The 13,490-nt window shown below is 42.1% G+C and overlaps 1 protein-coding gene across 4 annotated transcripts in view; it reads right to left on the reverse strand.

Moving 5' to 3' along the window:
• Window positions 1-1,411: 1,411 nt before the first annotated feature.
• LOC133561901 (lysosomal thioesterase PPT2-like) overlaps window positions 1,412-13,490 on the reverse strand; it is a 46,376-nt gene continuing 34,297 nt past the window's right edge. For all 4 annotated transcript variants that reach the window (XM_061915551.1, XM_061915549.1, XM_061915548.1 and 1 more), the window contains 4 exons: window positions 7,172-7,255; window positions 6,996-7,080; window positions 4,613-4,667; window positions 1,412-1,936 (listed from right to left, as the gene is read on the reverse strand). In XM_061915551.1, the coding sequence (XP_061771535.1) occupies window positions 1,793-1,936; window positions 4,613-4,667; window positions 6,996-7,080; window positions 7,172-7,255 (368 nt within the window). In that variant the 3' untranslated portion in view covers window positions 1,412-1,792. The remainder of the gene's footprint in view (window positions 1,937-4,612; window positions 4,668-6,995; window positions 7,081-7,171; window positions 7,256-13,490) is intronic.

Consider the following 13,490-nt stretch of genomic DNA (forward strand, 5'->3'; position numbering starts at 1 on the left):
TATTCCCTTTTGGGGTCGCTGGCGCCTATCTCAGCTACAATCGGGCGGAAGGCGGGGTACACCCTGGACAAGTCGCCACCTCATCGCAGGGCGGAAAAAGGAGATGTGTGCGCAAATATAGGGTGGACAGTGTTGCACTTACACTGATGCGGAAGATAGCCTGACCAGAGCATTGGAAGGCCTTCGCACCCTCAAACGGTAAAAATTAAAGAGCACTCATCTATGTGGGATGGATGGTTGGATGTGTTCGGCAAATACAAGTCCTTGGTATCATCAATTCTAGTATTTATGGCTGTATTTGCAGCAATACTGACGTTGTGTGGATGTTGTTGTATTTCCTGTCTGCATTCTCTGCTTAACCGTCTGATCACCACAGCGATTGGCCCAGCAGATGATAGAATTGTTCAGATGCACCTTCTGGCGGACGACAAAGAAGATGAATCTGACGAGGATACCTACCTGGACGGTGTTCCTGATCTGTTTTTAGACCCTGGTGACTATATGTATAGAAAAAAATATAAAAATATGATGACGTGTAAACATGACTTGGCCCTAAAGACATGAACTATTAACTGAAAATCGCAAGAAGACATTGGGGATAAGAAGAGTCTGGGGAAGTTATGTGATAAACAGGAGGGAATTGTTAGAATAATTATGTATATATTATCATCATAACTATATGCTTAAGGGCCATTACTATAAAGTATTGTCAATTTGTGTTGAAGGGTTTTTTCTGTATTTGTGCAGAGCTAGCAATCTGAGAGATTGCTTGCCTTTCTTTTCCATGAGTGTTCTGTTCAGATACCGCCTGCTGACTGCCAAGGCCAAACTTTGTGTTCTGGAACCAGCACAAGAACAGACTGGGCGATAGCACCAAGTGTCAACATATTTGCAATATTGTATTATCATATCTTGTCGAGTCCACACCCCCCTTTTTCCTTAGTCACAATGATGTAATAGGGATTTCCTTAATAAATACAGGAGGCACGCGGGCTGTGCTTTAGAACGTTGTTTCGGATCTGTAACTAGAGTACAGCCCAAAACACGTGTCTCCTCATGAGCTCTATTTAACTCTGTGTCTGCTTGGTTCCTTGGTTCTTGTCTGATTAATAGATGTCACCAGTGTTTGAACCTGACAATTGCCAACGATGAATCTGCATGTGCATAAACAAAAACAGCTCCCAAACAAACAGCTCGCAACTGGGAATCGATTATCATAATTCACTTAAAAAGAACCTTTTAAAAGACTCGATTTGTTCTCGAATGCCACTTCTCGATTGTCGGCGAGCAAAACACACAGAACGACAAGACTTCCGTTGGCAGTTGGTGGAGTATAGTAACAAAGCAAGAAACTATTAAACCTTGGCAAATACTTGCTTTTTTGTACAGTAAATATTAATTAAACCTTAAAGACATATCCTGCAATTTATTATGCCAGTAGTTAATGTTAAACATGTAGTTATACAATAGCCTCTTCTTTTACATCATACATGGAACACCAAGCAAAAAAATATGTATTTTAACCACTTTTTGTACTCTATATTTGCATATATTAAGAGAAAAAATTAACAACATTCTAAAAAGCCTTTTTAAATACAAATACATTTCAAAATAATTATTTGTTGAACAAATATACAGAAAATAAAATATTGTATTTATTCTTAGGTGTCAAGAACCTTGACAGTAGATCCAAAACTGGTGAACACTCTTGCTGTTATTTTTTTCTACAGTGCCAAATTATGTGCATCCATGTTGGCGGCGGCGCTGATGGTGTCGGAACGTACTGGTGCTTTTATGTCAGCCACTCCTCCATGCAGCTGCTGAACACGGTGTAGTTGGAGTGCCAGCGGATGTGCTGCACTCCGGATTGGAGGCACAGCGACACGTCTCCACGTGCGCTCAGCGTCTTCAATCCGAACGTGTCGTTCCTGTAAAACTTTTAAACAACAGGCACGAAAGAAATTCAGTTAACCATCCACCCATCAATCCTTTCATCCATCCATCCAGCCATCTTCTTCCGCTTATCCGAGGTCGGGTCGCGGGGGCAGCAGCCTAAGCAGGGAAGCCCAGACTTCCCTGTCCCCACCCACTTCGTCCAGTGGCAGGGGACCCCGAGGCGTTTCCAGGCCAGCCGGGAGAAATAGTCTTCCCAACGTGTCCTGGTCTTCCCCGTGGCCTCCTAGCAGTCGGACATGCCCGAAAAACCTCCCGAGGGAGGTGCTCGGTTGGCATCCTGACCAGATGCCCGAACCACCTCATCTGGCTCCTCTCAATGTGGAGGAGCAGCGGCTTTACTTTGAGCTCCTCCCGAATGATAGAGCTTCTCACCCTATCTCTAAGGGAGAGCCCCGCCACCCGGCGGAGGAAGCTCATATCGGCCGCTTGTACCCGAGATTTTGTCCTTTCGGTCATAACCCAAAGCTCATGACCATAGGTGAGGATGGGAACGTAGATCGACCGGTAAATTGAGAGATTCAGTTAACCAGTTCTTCTCTAATACTGGGGCGGATCCCCCAGGAACGTGTTTCATTAGTATCATGCAGTATCAATACATATTCATTCTAGTCAATAATCTTAACTTCCTCATTTTGATAAAAAACAAAACAAAAAAAAAACCAGCACGCATTGTTTTATTAATTTTTGTTTTGTAGGTTAAAGTGTTTTGTATATTGGGCTGCTGAGTTCATGTTGCGGATCAATGTTAATCTCTTATTCATTGAGTTTAATTTTAAAGATATTTTTAATTCATTATAATTTTGATTTAAAAAATATTCTTTAAATGTAATTTCAGGCAAATTGACGCACTTTAAATATTTTCTTATTTTCCTTACTTTTAATTTGTTTTTATGTTAATAAGGATACAGTGTTATGCGGAGGTGTACTACGATCAATTTGTAACAGAAAATAATTGAGAAGCACTGAGATAAAGCGACAAATCATTCAAAGAAAAAGTGAGGAAACATTCCACTTTCATCAAGACAACATGGTCATAGATGATGACAATGTAACCTACTGGGCTTTCTCCATTCGTTGATGGCACTGTATGTACCGCAGAGAAAAACAATCATTACAATTATAGCGGGGGGATGCCATCCATCCATCCATTTTCTTCCGCTTGTCCCTTTTTTTAGGGTCGCGGGGGTCGCTGCATTCGGGCGGTAGGCGGGGTACACCCTGGACAAGTCCCCACCTCATCGCAGGGCCAACACAGATAGACAGACAACATTCACACTCACAATCACACACTAGGGCCAATTTTGTGTTGCCAATCAACTTATAGTGGGGGGATGTAATAACAAAAAAATATATGCATACCAATTTTGCCCAATTTTAAGACATGGAAAAATGAGACACAGGTCTTCATTGTCAAAATAAATAATTCATTTTAAATATATATTTAGTGGGATTGGAGAATCTCTTGTTTAAAGTTGGTCGAAAGTCATTGAGACTGACTCAACAGTGCTACTGTTGGCTACACCAAGTACTGCACAACGTTTTGCCACTATTGCTTGAAGAAAAAATGTTGTGTTAGGAAAAAAGGTCCTTCCATAATGGCATCGTTTAATACTTCTACTAGTAACAAGTAATCTAATTAATTACTTTTTACGTAGTTACAACGCCGTTACTGATGCTTTTGCTGTATCGTGGCACGCTACTTTTGATGTGGTTTTATGTTCAACAAGACAGCATCAAAATCACAGCAAGTTCAATACGGGAAGTAACTTTTTACTAATGCAACCACACTAAATTAAATTGATATCAAATAGAAGGAGGCAACATCACACAGCAAACAACACGGAATATGCGCACTCATACAAAAACTACTACTACGTGGGAATAATAAACAAATCAATTCAAATTACAAACTTACAATCCTACAATACCCCTTTGTGGACAAGGAGACTACAGCCATTGAAGAACATTCAATCACTGTATTAACTAGCGCTAACGGTGAAAAGATTCAACAGAGCTGCCGAAGCTGCCGGCAAACTGCCGCTACTAAGCTAACACACACACAGCTTGGCTTAGATTCTGTTTTGAGCATTCTCTCGCTGAAATCACACGCCACTTGGCAACAGGCATTGCCTTTTAAAGACACACACATGCACGCATGCACACACACACACACACATGCATGCACACACACACACGCGCGCGCACACACACACACACACACAGCTCTCATGAAACGTCTCTCAACTGCATACGCCAAATATATTCAGTTATTTTTTTAAGTAACACATTAATTACTTCACGTCATGAATGATTACATTTATTGAAGCGTATGTTTTTGATAAAGTAACAAGTAACTAGAATGGTTTCCGTTTGAAAAGTAATTTTCCAAACACTAGGACGAATTTAATCAACAATTGTCACACAAAATTTCTAAATTCTTAATGATCGATTAAATAATATTCATCGTGTACACTTGCACCATCTAATGATCGGTTTTGAATCGAGAAAGAGATATGCCGCTGTATAAGTGAAGTTGTACAACAACTACAATCCTAATAATAACTAAAATCAAACATTGTTGTCTTTATAAAGGCGAATAGAGAAGAAGTAGTTGTGGTTTACAAGTTGAAATGAAACATAAAAGTCCACATTGTACCTTCTGGTTCCTCATTTCGACAATGCGCTCTTTGTTGTCGTAGAATCCAAAATGGCTGAAGAAAAGAGGAAACTGCTGTTAAAATTTAACTTTCATGCACCCCTGACAACTTTAGTCCATGATTTTTGGAAATGGTACTTCTCTTGTAGCACCTGAGTTGATGTTGCGCACAACAAGATCCTCTTTCACTCTCTAAAATGTCCACCTCTGACACTTTTGGTAGAAAATGTGGACATGTTGAGTGCTACATGTGTACTGCAATTATGTTGATGTCATAAACATCTCACTGAGGAAGGTCTAAATCAGGGACGTCCATGTTTCAGCCCACGGGCCAAGTGCGACCAGATAATGTCTTCAATTTGGCCTGCATTGAATAAGGAATCTTACCCACATTTTAGTAATCTGACAATTTTGATATTGCTATAACATCAACATCTGGGGGACAACATTGAATGATTCACTTTGAATGAAAGTATGAGCAGTATTAACTTGTATGGCCCAATGCAAACAACCTTTCCTAGTCATGGTGCAAAAAAAAATAAAAAATCTAACCAACACAAAATGTCAACAGACATGGTCACACTTAACACAACCTATTCACTGAACTTTTTGGACATAATAAAAAATGTCAACGCACCATTAAAAAAAAAATCTAAATTACATCCATTACAAAGCATGATGGAGAAAAAAGAAAAACACTCTCCACATTCATTCATGTTTGGCGCATTTCACCTGCTTAATATTTCTGATTAATTACAAAACTTTAATTACGTCGTCACAGAAGTAAACAAGGAAGAAGTTGAACTTTCACACACTCTTATCTTATATTATTAATATCCATTATAGTACTATACTATGTACAAACTGTGTTTCCATATGAGTTGGGAAATTGTGTTAGATGTAAATATAAACGGAATACAATGATTTGCAAATCCTTTTCAACCCACATTCAGTTGAATATGCTACATAGACAAGATATTTGATGTTCAAACTCAAACTTTTTTTTTTTTGCAAATAATAATTAACTTAGAATTTCATGGCTGCAACACGTGCCAAAGTAGTTGGGAAAGGGCATGTTCACCCCTGTGTTACATCACCTTTTCTTTTAACAACACTCAATAAACCTTTGGGAGCTGAGGAGACACATTTTTGAATCTTTTCAGGTGGAATTATTTACCATTGTTGTTTTATGTACAGCTTAAGTTGTTCAACAGTCCGGGGTCTCCGTTGTGGTATTTTAGGCTTTATTATGCGCCACACATTTTCAATGGGAGACAGGTCTGGACTACAGGCAGGCCAGTCTAGTACCAGCACTCTTTTACTATGAAGCCAGGCTGTTGTAACAAGTGACTTGGTATTGTCTTGCTGAAATAAGCAAGGGCGTCCATGATAACATTGCTTGGATGGCAACATATGTTGCTCCAAAACCTGTATGTACCTTTCAGCATTAATGGTGCCTTCACAGATGTGTAAGTTACCCATGCCTTGGGCACTAATACACCCCCATACCATCACAGATGCTGGCTTTTCAAATTTGCACCTAGAACAGTCCTGAGTGTTCTTTTCCTCTTTGGTCCGGAGGACACGACGTTCATCATTTCCCAAAAACAATTTGAAATGTGGACTCGTCAGACCACAGAACACTTTTCCACTTTGCATCAGTCCATCTTAGCTGAGCTCGGGCCCAGAGAAGCCGGTGGCGTTTCTGGGTTTCTTTGAGAAATGGCTTTGGCTTTGCATAGTAAAGCTTTAACTTGCACTTACAGATGTAGCGACAAACTAATTACTGACAGTGGTTTTCTGAAGTGTTCCTGAGCCCATGTGGTGATAACCTTTACACACTGATGTCGCTTTTTGATGCAGTACCGCCTGAGGGAACGGAAGTCTGTTATATCATCGCTTATGTTCAGTGATTTCTCCAGATTCTCTGAACCTTTTGATGGTATTACGGACCGTAGATGGTCAAATTACTAAATTCCTTGCAATAGACCATTGAAAAATGTTGTTCTTAAACTGTTTGACTATTTGCTCACGCATTTGTTCACAAAGTGGTGACCTTCGCCCCATCCTTGTTTGTGAATGACGGAGGATTTCACGGAAGCTGCTTTTATACCCAATCATGGCACCCACCAGTTCCCAATTAGCCTGCACATCTGCGGGATGTTCCAAATAAGTGTTTGATGAGCATTCCTCAACTTTATCAGTATTTATTGCCACCTTTCCCAACTTCTTTGTCACGTGTTGCAGGCATCAAATTCCAAAGTTAATAAGTATATATATATGTATATATATATATATATATATATATATATATATATATATATATATATATATAAAGTTTGGACACCCCTGGTCTAAATGCAAGGTGAGGGGAGCATCAAACCTGGACTGCCACGGGGTGATGACACCATCGTCGGGTCCTCCGATCAGCACCAGCTTCTTGATGCGCAGGAAGTTGTCTTTCCAGGCTGAGGTGGCATGGTTGAGTACATATTTGCACACATTTTACACTATCAGTGCATTCTACAAGTGATGTGAATGATAAGAGCTCATTCTTACCTTCCATCTCTTTGTGAGGTGTGTCGCCATTGAGCAGCGGCAGGAAATTGTTGCTCTTTAAGTATCTGGACCTGTGGTGAGGATCTGTATCAAGAAACGTTCATTTATCATTACTGGGGCTACCAAAATAAACCCTTTATTGCTTTAATCCATCATCATTATTAATTTGAGTAACGCAATTAACCCACCAGAATGACCAAAATCCCCTGAAGTGTTTTATACAGTTTGTCCATGTTGTGTTAGCATCGCACATGTGCTAATGTGAAGTTGACGTGGTAGAGCAGTGGTTCTCAAACTGTGGTACCCGTAGAAAAATAGTGATACGCGAAATAATCACTTGATTAAATATAGTAATGTATTTTATGTCATTATTTAAGCACAGTGTTTTATTTTCCAATATTCAAACAGTGTTACTGTTTAAACTGTGTGTAAGTTTACACTGGCCAAATATTCAAAATATACTAATTAAATAAAACCTCTGCCTTGTTTTTAATAATACTTAGGTCTACTACACTACGGTGTTTTAATGTTGGTCATTGTGGTGGTACTTGGAGAGCCTAGTGTTTTTCTAAATTGGTACCTGTGTCTGCGACCCCAGGATGGAGGAGACAGGAGGATGACGTGCAAGTAAGACAAGTACGGTATGTCATATTAAATGCAGAATGAGCAGTCATGCGCAAAGCACGCAGCTAACAGTCGGTTACAGAAAAAATCCTCGAGCCCTGGCGAAATGGCAAGGCAGGCATTTAGAAGCCAACTGATTGACAACCACTATCGGATGTGGCCAGGCTGCCATTCAGCGGCAAGTGAGGGGAAAGAGCGCTCAGGGAGACATGCAGGGAAAGGAACCAAAAATAAGAGCGCTACACAGGAAATATACACAAACTAAGGAAACATAACAAGACGTGATGTGACAGATCATCAAATGTTTGAGAAGCCCTGCGGTAGTGTCAAACAAGTCAATATGGAAGATGATAAACAGCACGTTGACATTCTTCATGGGAAATCTAAATAGTGTACAAAAAATGTATTTTACACAACAATGGAGATACATTTGTGCATTTTTATGTAAGCAAACAAAAGATGGATTTGCAACCACCTCTAAAAATAAATATATGTATATGTATATTGTGTAATGCATCGTTTGCATGTTCAAAATAAACTGAAGCTGTACTGAACTGAACAAAAACAAACAACAACAAAAAAATATATATATATATATATATATATATATATATATATATATATGTATATATATATACATATATTGTATATACAAACCCCGTATCCATATTAGTTGGGAAATTGTTAGATGTAAATATAAACGGAATACAATGATATGCAAATCCTTTTCAACCTATATTCAGTTGAATGCAATACAAAGACAAGATATTTGATGTTCAAACTGATAAACTTTTTTTTTTTTTGCCCGAACCACCTCATCTGGCTCCTCTCGATGTGGAGGAACAGCGGCTTTACTTTGAGCTCCTCCCGGATGGCAGAGCTTTTCACCCTATCTCTAAGGGAGAGCCACGCCACCCGGCGGAGAAAACTCATTTCGGCCGCTTGTACCCGTGCTCTTGCCCTTTCGGTCATGACCCAAAGCTCATGACCATAGGTGAGGATGGGAACGTAGATCGACCAGTAAATAGAGAGCTTTGCCTTCCGGCTCAGCTCCTTCTTCACCACAACGGATCGATACAGCGTCCGCATTACTGAAGACGCCGCATCGATCCGCCTGTCGATCTCACGATCCACTCTTTCCCCACTCGTGAACAAGACTCCGAGGTACTTAAACTCCTCCACTTGGGGCAGGGTCTCCTCCCCAACCCGGAGATGGCACTCCACCCTTTTCCGGCGAGAACCATGGACTCGGACTTGGAGGTGCTGATTCTCATTCCGGTCGCTTCACACTCGGCTGCAAACCGATCCAGTGAGAGCTGAAGGTCCCGGCCAGATGAAGCCATCAGGACCACATCATCTGCAAAAAGCAAAGACCTAATCCTGCGGCCACCAAACCGGAACCCCTCAACGCCTTGACTGCGCCTAGAAATTCTGTCCATAAAAGTTATGAACAGAATCGGTGACAAAGGGCAGCCTTGGCGGAGTCCAACCTCACTGGAAACGTGTCCGACTTACTGCCGGCAATGCGGACCAAGCTCTGACACAGATTGTACAGGGAGCGAACCGCCACAATCAGACAGTCCGATACCCCATACTCTCTGAGCACTCCCCAAAGGACTTCCCGGGGGACACGGTCGATTGCCTTCTCCAAGTCCACAAAGCACATGTAGACTGGTTGGGCGAACTCCCATGCACCCTCAAAGACCCTGCGAGAGTATAGAGCTGGTCCACAGTTCCACGACCAGTGTCACAGCGCGGATTTGAACCCAGGATTCTACCGCAGCTGATTCCCACACTCCTTCTGGCAGCATGCCAGTACACGCCCCCGCACGCGCCTGCGCACCACGCCCACACTTCGCCGCAGCTGCAGGCTGCCTGTCATCAGAGCACCTGGCAGCAATCAGAAGGACAGCATAAAATCCAGTCCCTCCTTGGATCCTGCGCCGGAACGCCGTTAACTCTAGTAGTAAGCATATACGTCTCTGGCTTCTCTCTCGTTGTCCTCGCGTTTTTTTGGTCTTGTGCCCTTTTGCCTCGTTGACTTATTCCTTGTCCTCCTTGCAGTTGCCTCCCTCGATCCTCGATCACGCGCCTGGACTCGGACCTTGTTGCTTGCCGCTTGCCCTTGACCTCCTGCCTGTCCCTGGATCTCCCTTGTGCCTACTCCTCCTTGACCAGACGAAGGATTCATTCATCACGCACGTACAACATCCTCCTGTATTATTCACATGGTTAACTTTACACTTAATCCTGCAACCAACACTTAGAGTAGCAGACACATCCCACACAATCATCATTGGTTACAATAAACCTGGTAACCTTAAGTCTTTCGTGGTGTCGTCTCCTTCCAGTCTTCACGTACATAACAACCAGGACGAAAACCACACTTTTCCTCCTGAATCCGAGGTTCGACTATACGGCGTAGCCTCCTCTTCAGTACACCTGAATAGACCTTACCGGGAAGGCTGAGGAGTGTGATCCCATGATAGTTGGAACACACCCTCCAGTTCCTCATCTTAAAGAGAGGGACCACCACCCCGGTCTGCCAATCCAGAGGTACCGCCCATGATGTCCACGCGTTGCTGCAGTCTTGTCAACCAAGACATCCCCACAACATCCAGAGCCTTAAGGAACTACGGGCGAATCTCATCCACCCCCGGGCCCTTGACATCGAGGAGCTTTTCAACTACCTCAGTAACCTCAGCCCCAGAAATAAGAGCGCCCACCACAAATTCCCCAGGCACTGCTTCCTCACAGGAAGACGTGATGGTGGGATTGAGGATGTCTTCGAAGTATTCCCTCCATCGATCCACAACATCCGCAGTTGAGGTCAGCAGAACGCCATCCGCACCATACACGGTGTTGACAGTGCACTGTTTCCCATTCCTGAGGCGGAAGATGGTGGTCCAGAATCGCTTCGAAGCCGTTCGGAAGTCGTTTTCCATGGCTTCTCCGAACTCCTCCCATGTCCGAATTTTTGCCTCCGCGACCGCTGAAGCTGCTCACCGCTTGGCCTGTCGGTACCTGTCCACTGCTTCCGGAGTCCTATGAGCCAAAAGAACCCGATAGGACTCCTTCTTCAGCTTGACGGCATCCCTCACCGCCGGTGTCCACCAGCGGGTTTGAGGATTACCGCCACGACAGGCACCAACAACCTTGCGGCCACAGCTCCAGTCAGCCGCCTCGACAATAGAGGTGCAGAAAATGGGCCACTCGGACTCAATGTCCAGCACCTCCCTCGTGACATGTTCAAAGTTTTTCCGGAGGTGGGAATTGAAACTCTCTCCAGTGTTTCCCACAGGTCAGGCATCTATTTGTGGTGGTGCGGTCGGGCGGCGGGGATGGGGGATGGCAGTGGCGGCAGCGGGGATGACCAAGAAGAACGCGGAGTTGGAATATAATTTAAACACTTTATGTACATAGAAAATGGATGGATGGATGGATGTACATATTAATATACATATTTATACAATATTTACATATTTATATAATATGTAACTACAAGCTCCATTCACAGACCCATTGCTTTTATGAGCGTTCGAGTGAGTTAAAAGCAGGAAAAAAAAAAAAAAAAAGAAATTTTAATTTATTTTATTTATTTATTTTTTTTGGGGGGGGGGGGGCCGTAATTCTTTCGTGGCGGGCCGCCACAAATAAATGAATGTGTGTGAAACCCTGCTCTCTGACAGGAGACTCTGCCAGGCACTCCCAGCAAACCCTCACGATGCGTTTGGGCGTGCCAGGTCTGTCCAGCATCCTCCCCCAACATTGCAGCCATCTCACCACCAGGTGGTGATCGGTTGAAAGCTCCACCCCTCTCTTCACCCGAGTATCCAAAACATGAGGCCGCAAATCCGATGACACAACTACAAATTCGATCATGGAACTGCGGCCTGGGGTGTCCTGGTGCCAAGTGCACATTTGGACACCCTTATGTTTGAACATGTGTTCGTTATGGACAGTCTGTGACGAGCACAAAAGTCCAATAACAAAACACCACTCAGGTTCAGATCCGGGCGGCCATTCTTCCCAATCACGCCTCTCCATGTTTCACTGTCGTTGCCAACATGAGCATTGCCCGAAGAGGCAACATGGGTTTCCGGGCCTGTCTACATGGCCCCCCTCCATGGGGACAGGCCCAGGCCACCAGGCCATCGTGTCCCACCTCCTCTGGCCTGGCTCCAGAGGGGGGCCACGGTGACCCGCGTCCAGGCGAGGGAAATCTGAGTCCTTTTCTTGTGTTATTCATAGAGGTCTTTGAGCTGCTTTGTCTGATCCCACACCTAGGACCATTTTGCCTTGGGAGACCCTACCAGGGGGCATAGAAGCCCCCAGACAACATAGCTCCTCGGATCATTGGGACACGCAAACTCCTCTACCACGTTAAGGTGGCAGCTCAGAGAGGAGTATATACATACATATATACAGCATATACATACTGTATATACATATACATACATACATACATGCATACATATATACATATACATACATACATACATACATATATACACATATATGTATGTATACATACATATGTATAAACACACACATATATACATATATGTATATATATACACATATATGTATGTATATATATACACACACACACACACAGATATATATATATATGTATATATACACACATATATGTATATATGTATGTATATATATATATTAGGGCTGTGAATCTTTGGGTGTCCCACGATTCGATTCAATATCGATTCTTGGGGTCACGATTCGATAACATATCAATTTTTTCGATTCGATTCGATTCTCGATTCAAAAAGGTTTTTTTTCCCGATTTAAAAGGATTCTGTATTCATTCAATATGTAGGATTTCAGCAGGATCTACCCCAGTCTGCTGACATGCAAGCAGAGTAGTAGAATAAAAAAAAAAAGCTTTTATAATTGTAAAGGACAATGTTTTATCAACTGATTGCAATAATGTAAATTTATTTTAACTATTAAACGAACCAAAAATATGACTTATTTTATCTTTGTGAAAATATTGGACACAGTGTGTTGTCAAGCTTATGAGATGCGATGCAAGTGTAAGCCACTATTGTTCTTTTTTTTTTTTTATAAATGTCAAATGATAATGTCAATGGGGGATTTTTAATCACTGCTATGCTGAAATTATAACTAATATTGACACTGTTGTTGATAATATTCATTTTTGTTTCACTACTTTTGGTTTGTTCTGTGTCGTGTTTGTGTCTTCTCAATTGTTCTGTTTATTGCAGTTCTGAGTGTTGCTGGGTCAGGTTTGGGTTTGGAATTGGATTGCATTGTTATGGTATTGCTGTGTAGTTGTTTGTTGGATTGATTAAAAAAAAAATAGATTTTTTTAAAAGTAAGAATTGATTCTGAATCGCACAACATAAACGATTCGATTCGTATTCGAATCGATTTTTCCCCACACCTCTAGTATATATGTATTTATGTATGTATATATGTATGTATGTATATATATACACACATATATATATACAGTATATATACATATATACTGTACAGTATATATACATATATACTGTATATATACAGCCTTCCGCCCGATTGTAGCTGAGATAGGCACCAGCGCCCCCCGCGACCCCGAAAGGAATAAGCGGTAGAAAATGGATGGATGGATGGAATTGATTAATAACGTTTCAAAAAATCTTAGCTTTCTACTGTTCGGGCCCTAAAAAGC

This window comes from Nerophis ophidion, linkage group LG11 (genome assembly GCF_033978795.1).
Source record: "Nerophis ophidion isolate RoL-2023_Sa linkage group LG11, RoL_Noph_v1.0, whole genome shotgun sequence".
NCBI classification, from domain to species: Eukaryota; Metazoa; Chordata; class Actinopteri; order Syngnathiformes; family Syngnathidae; genus Nerophis; species Nerophis ophidion.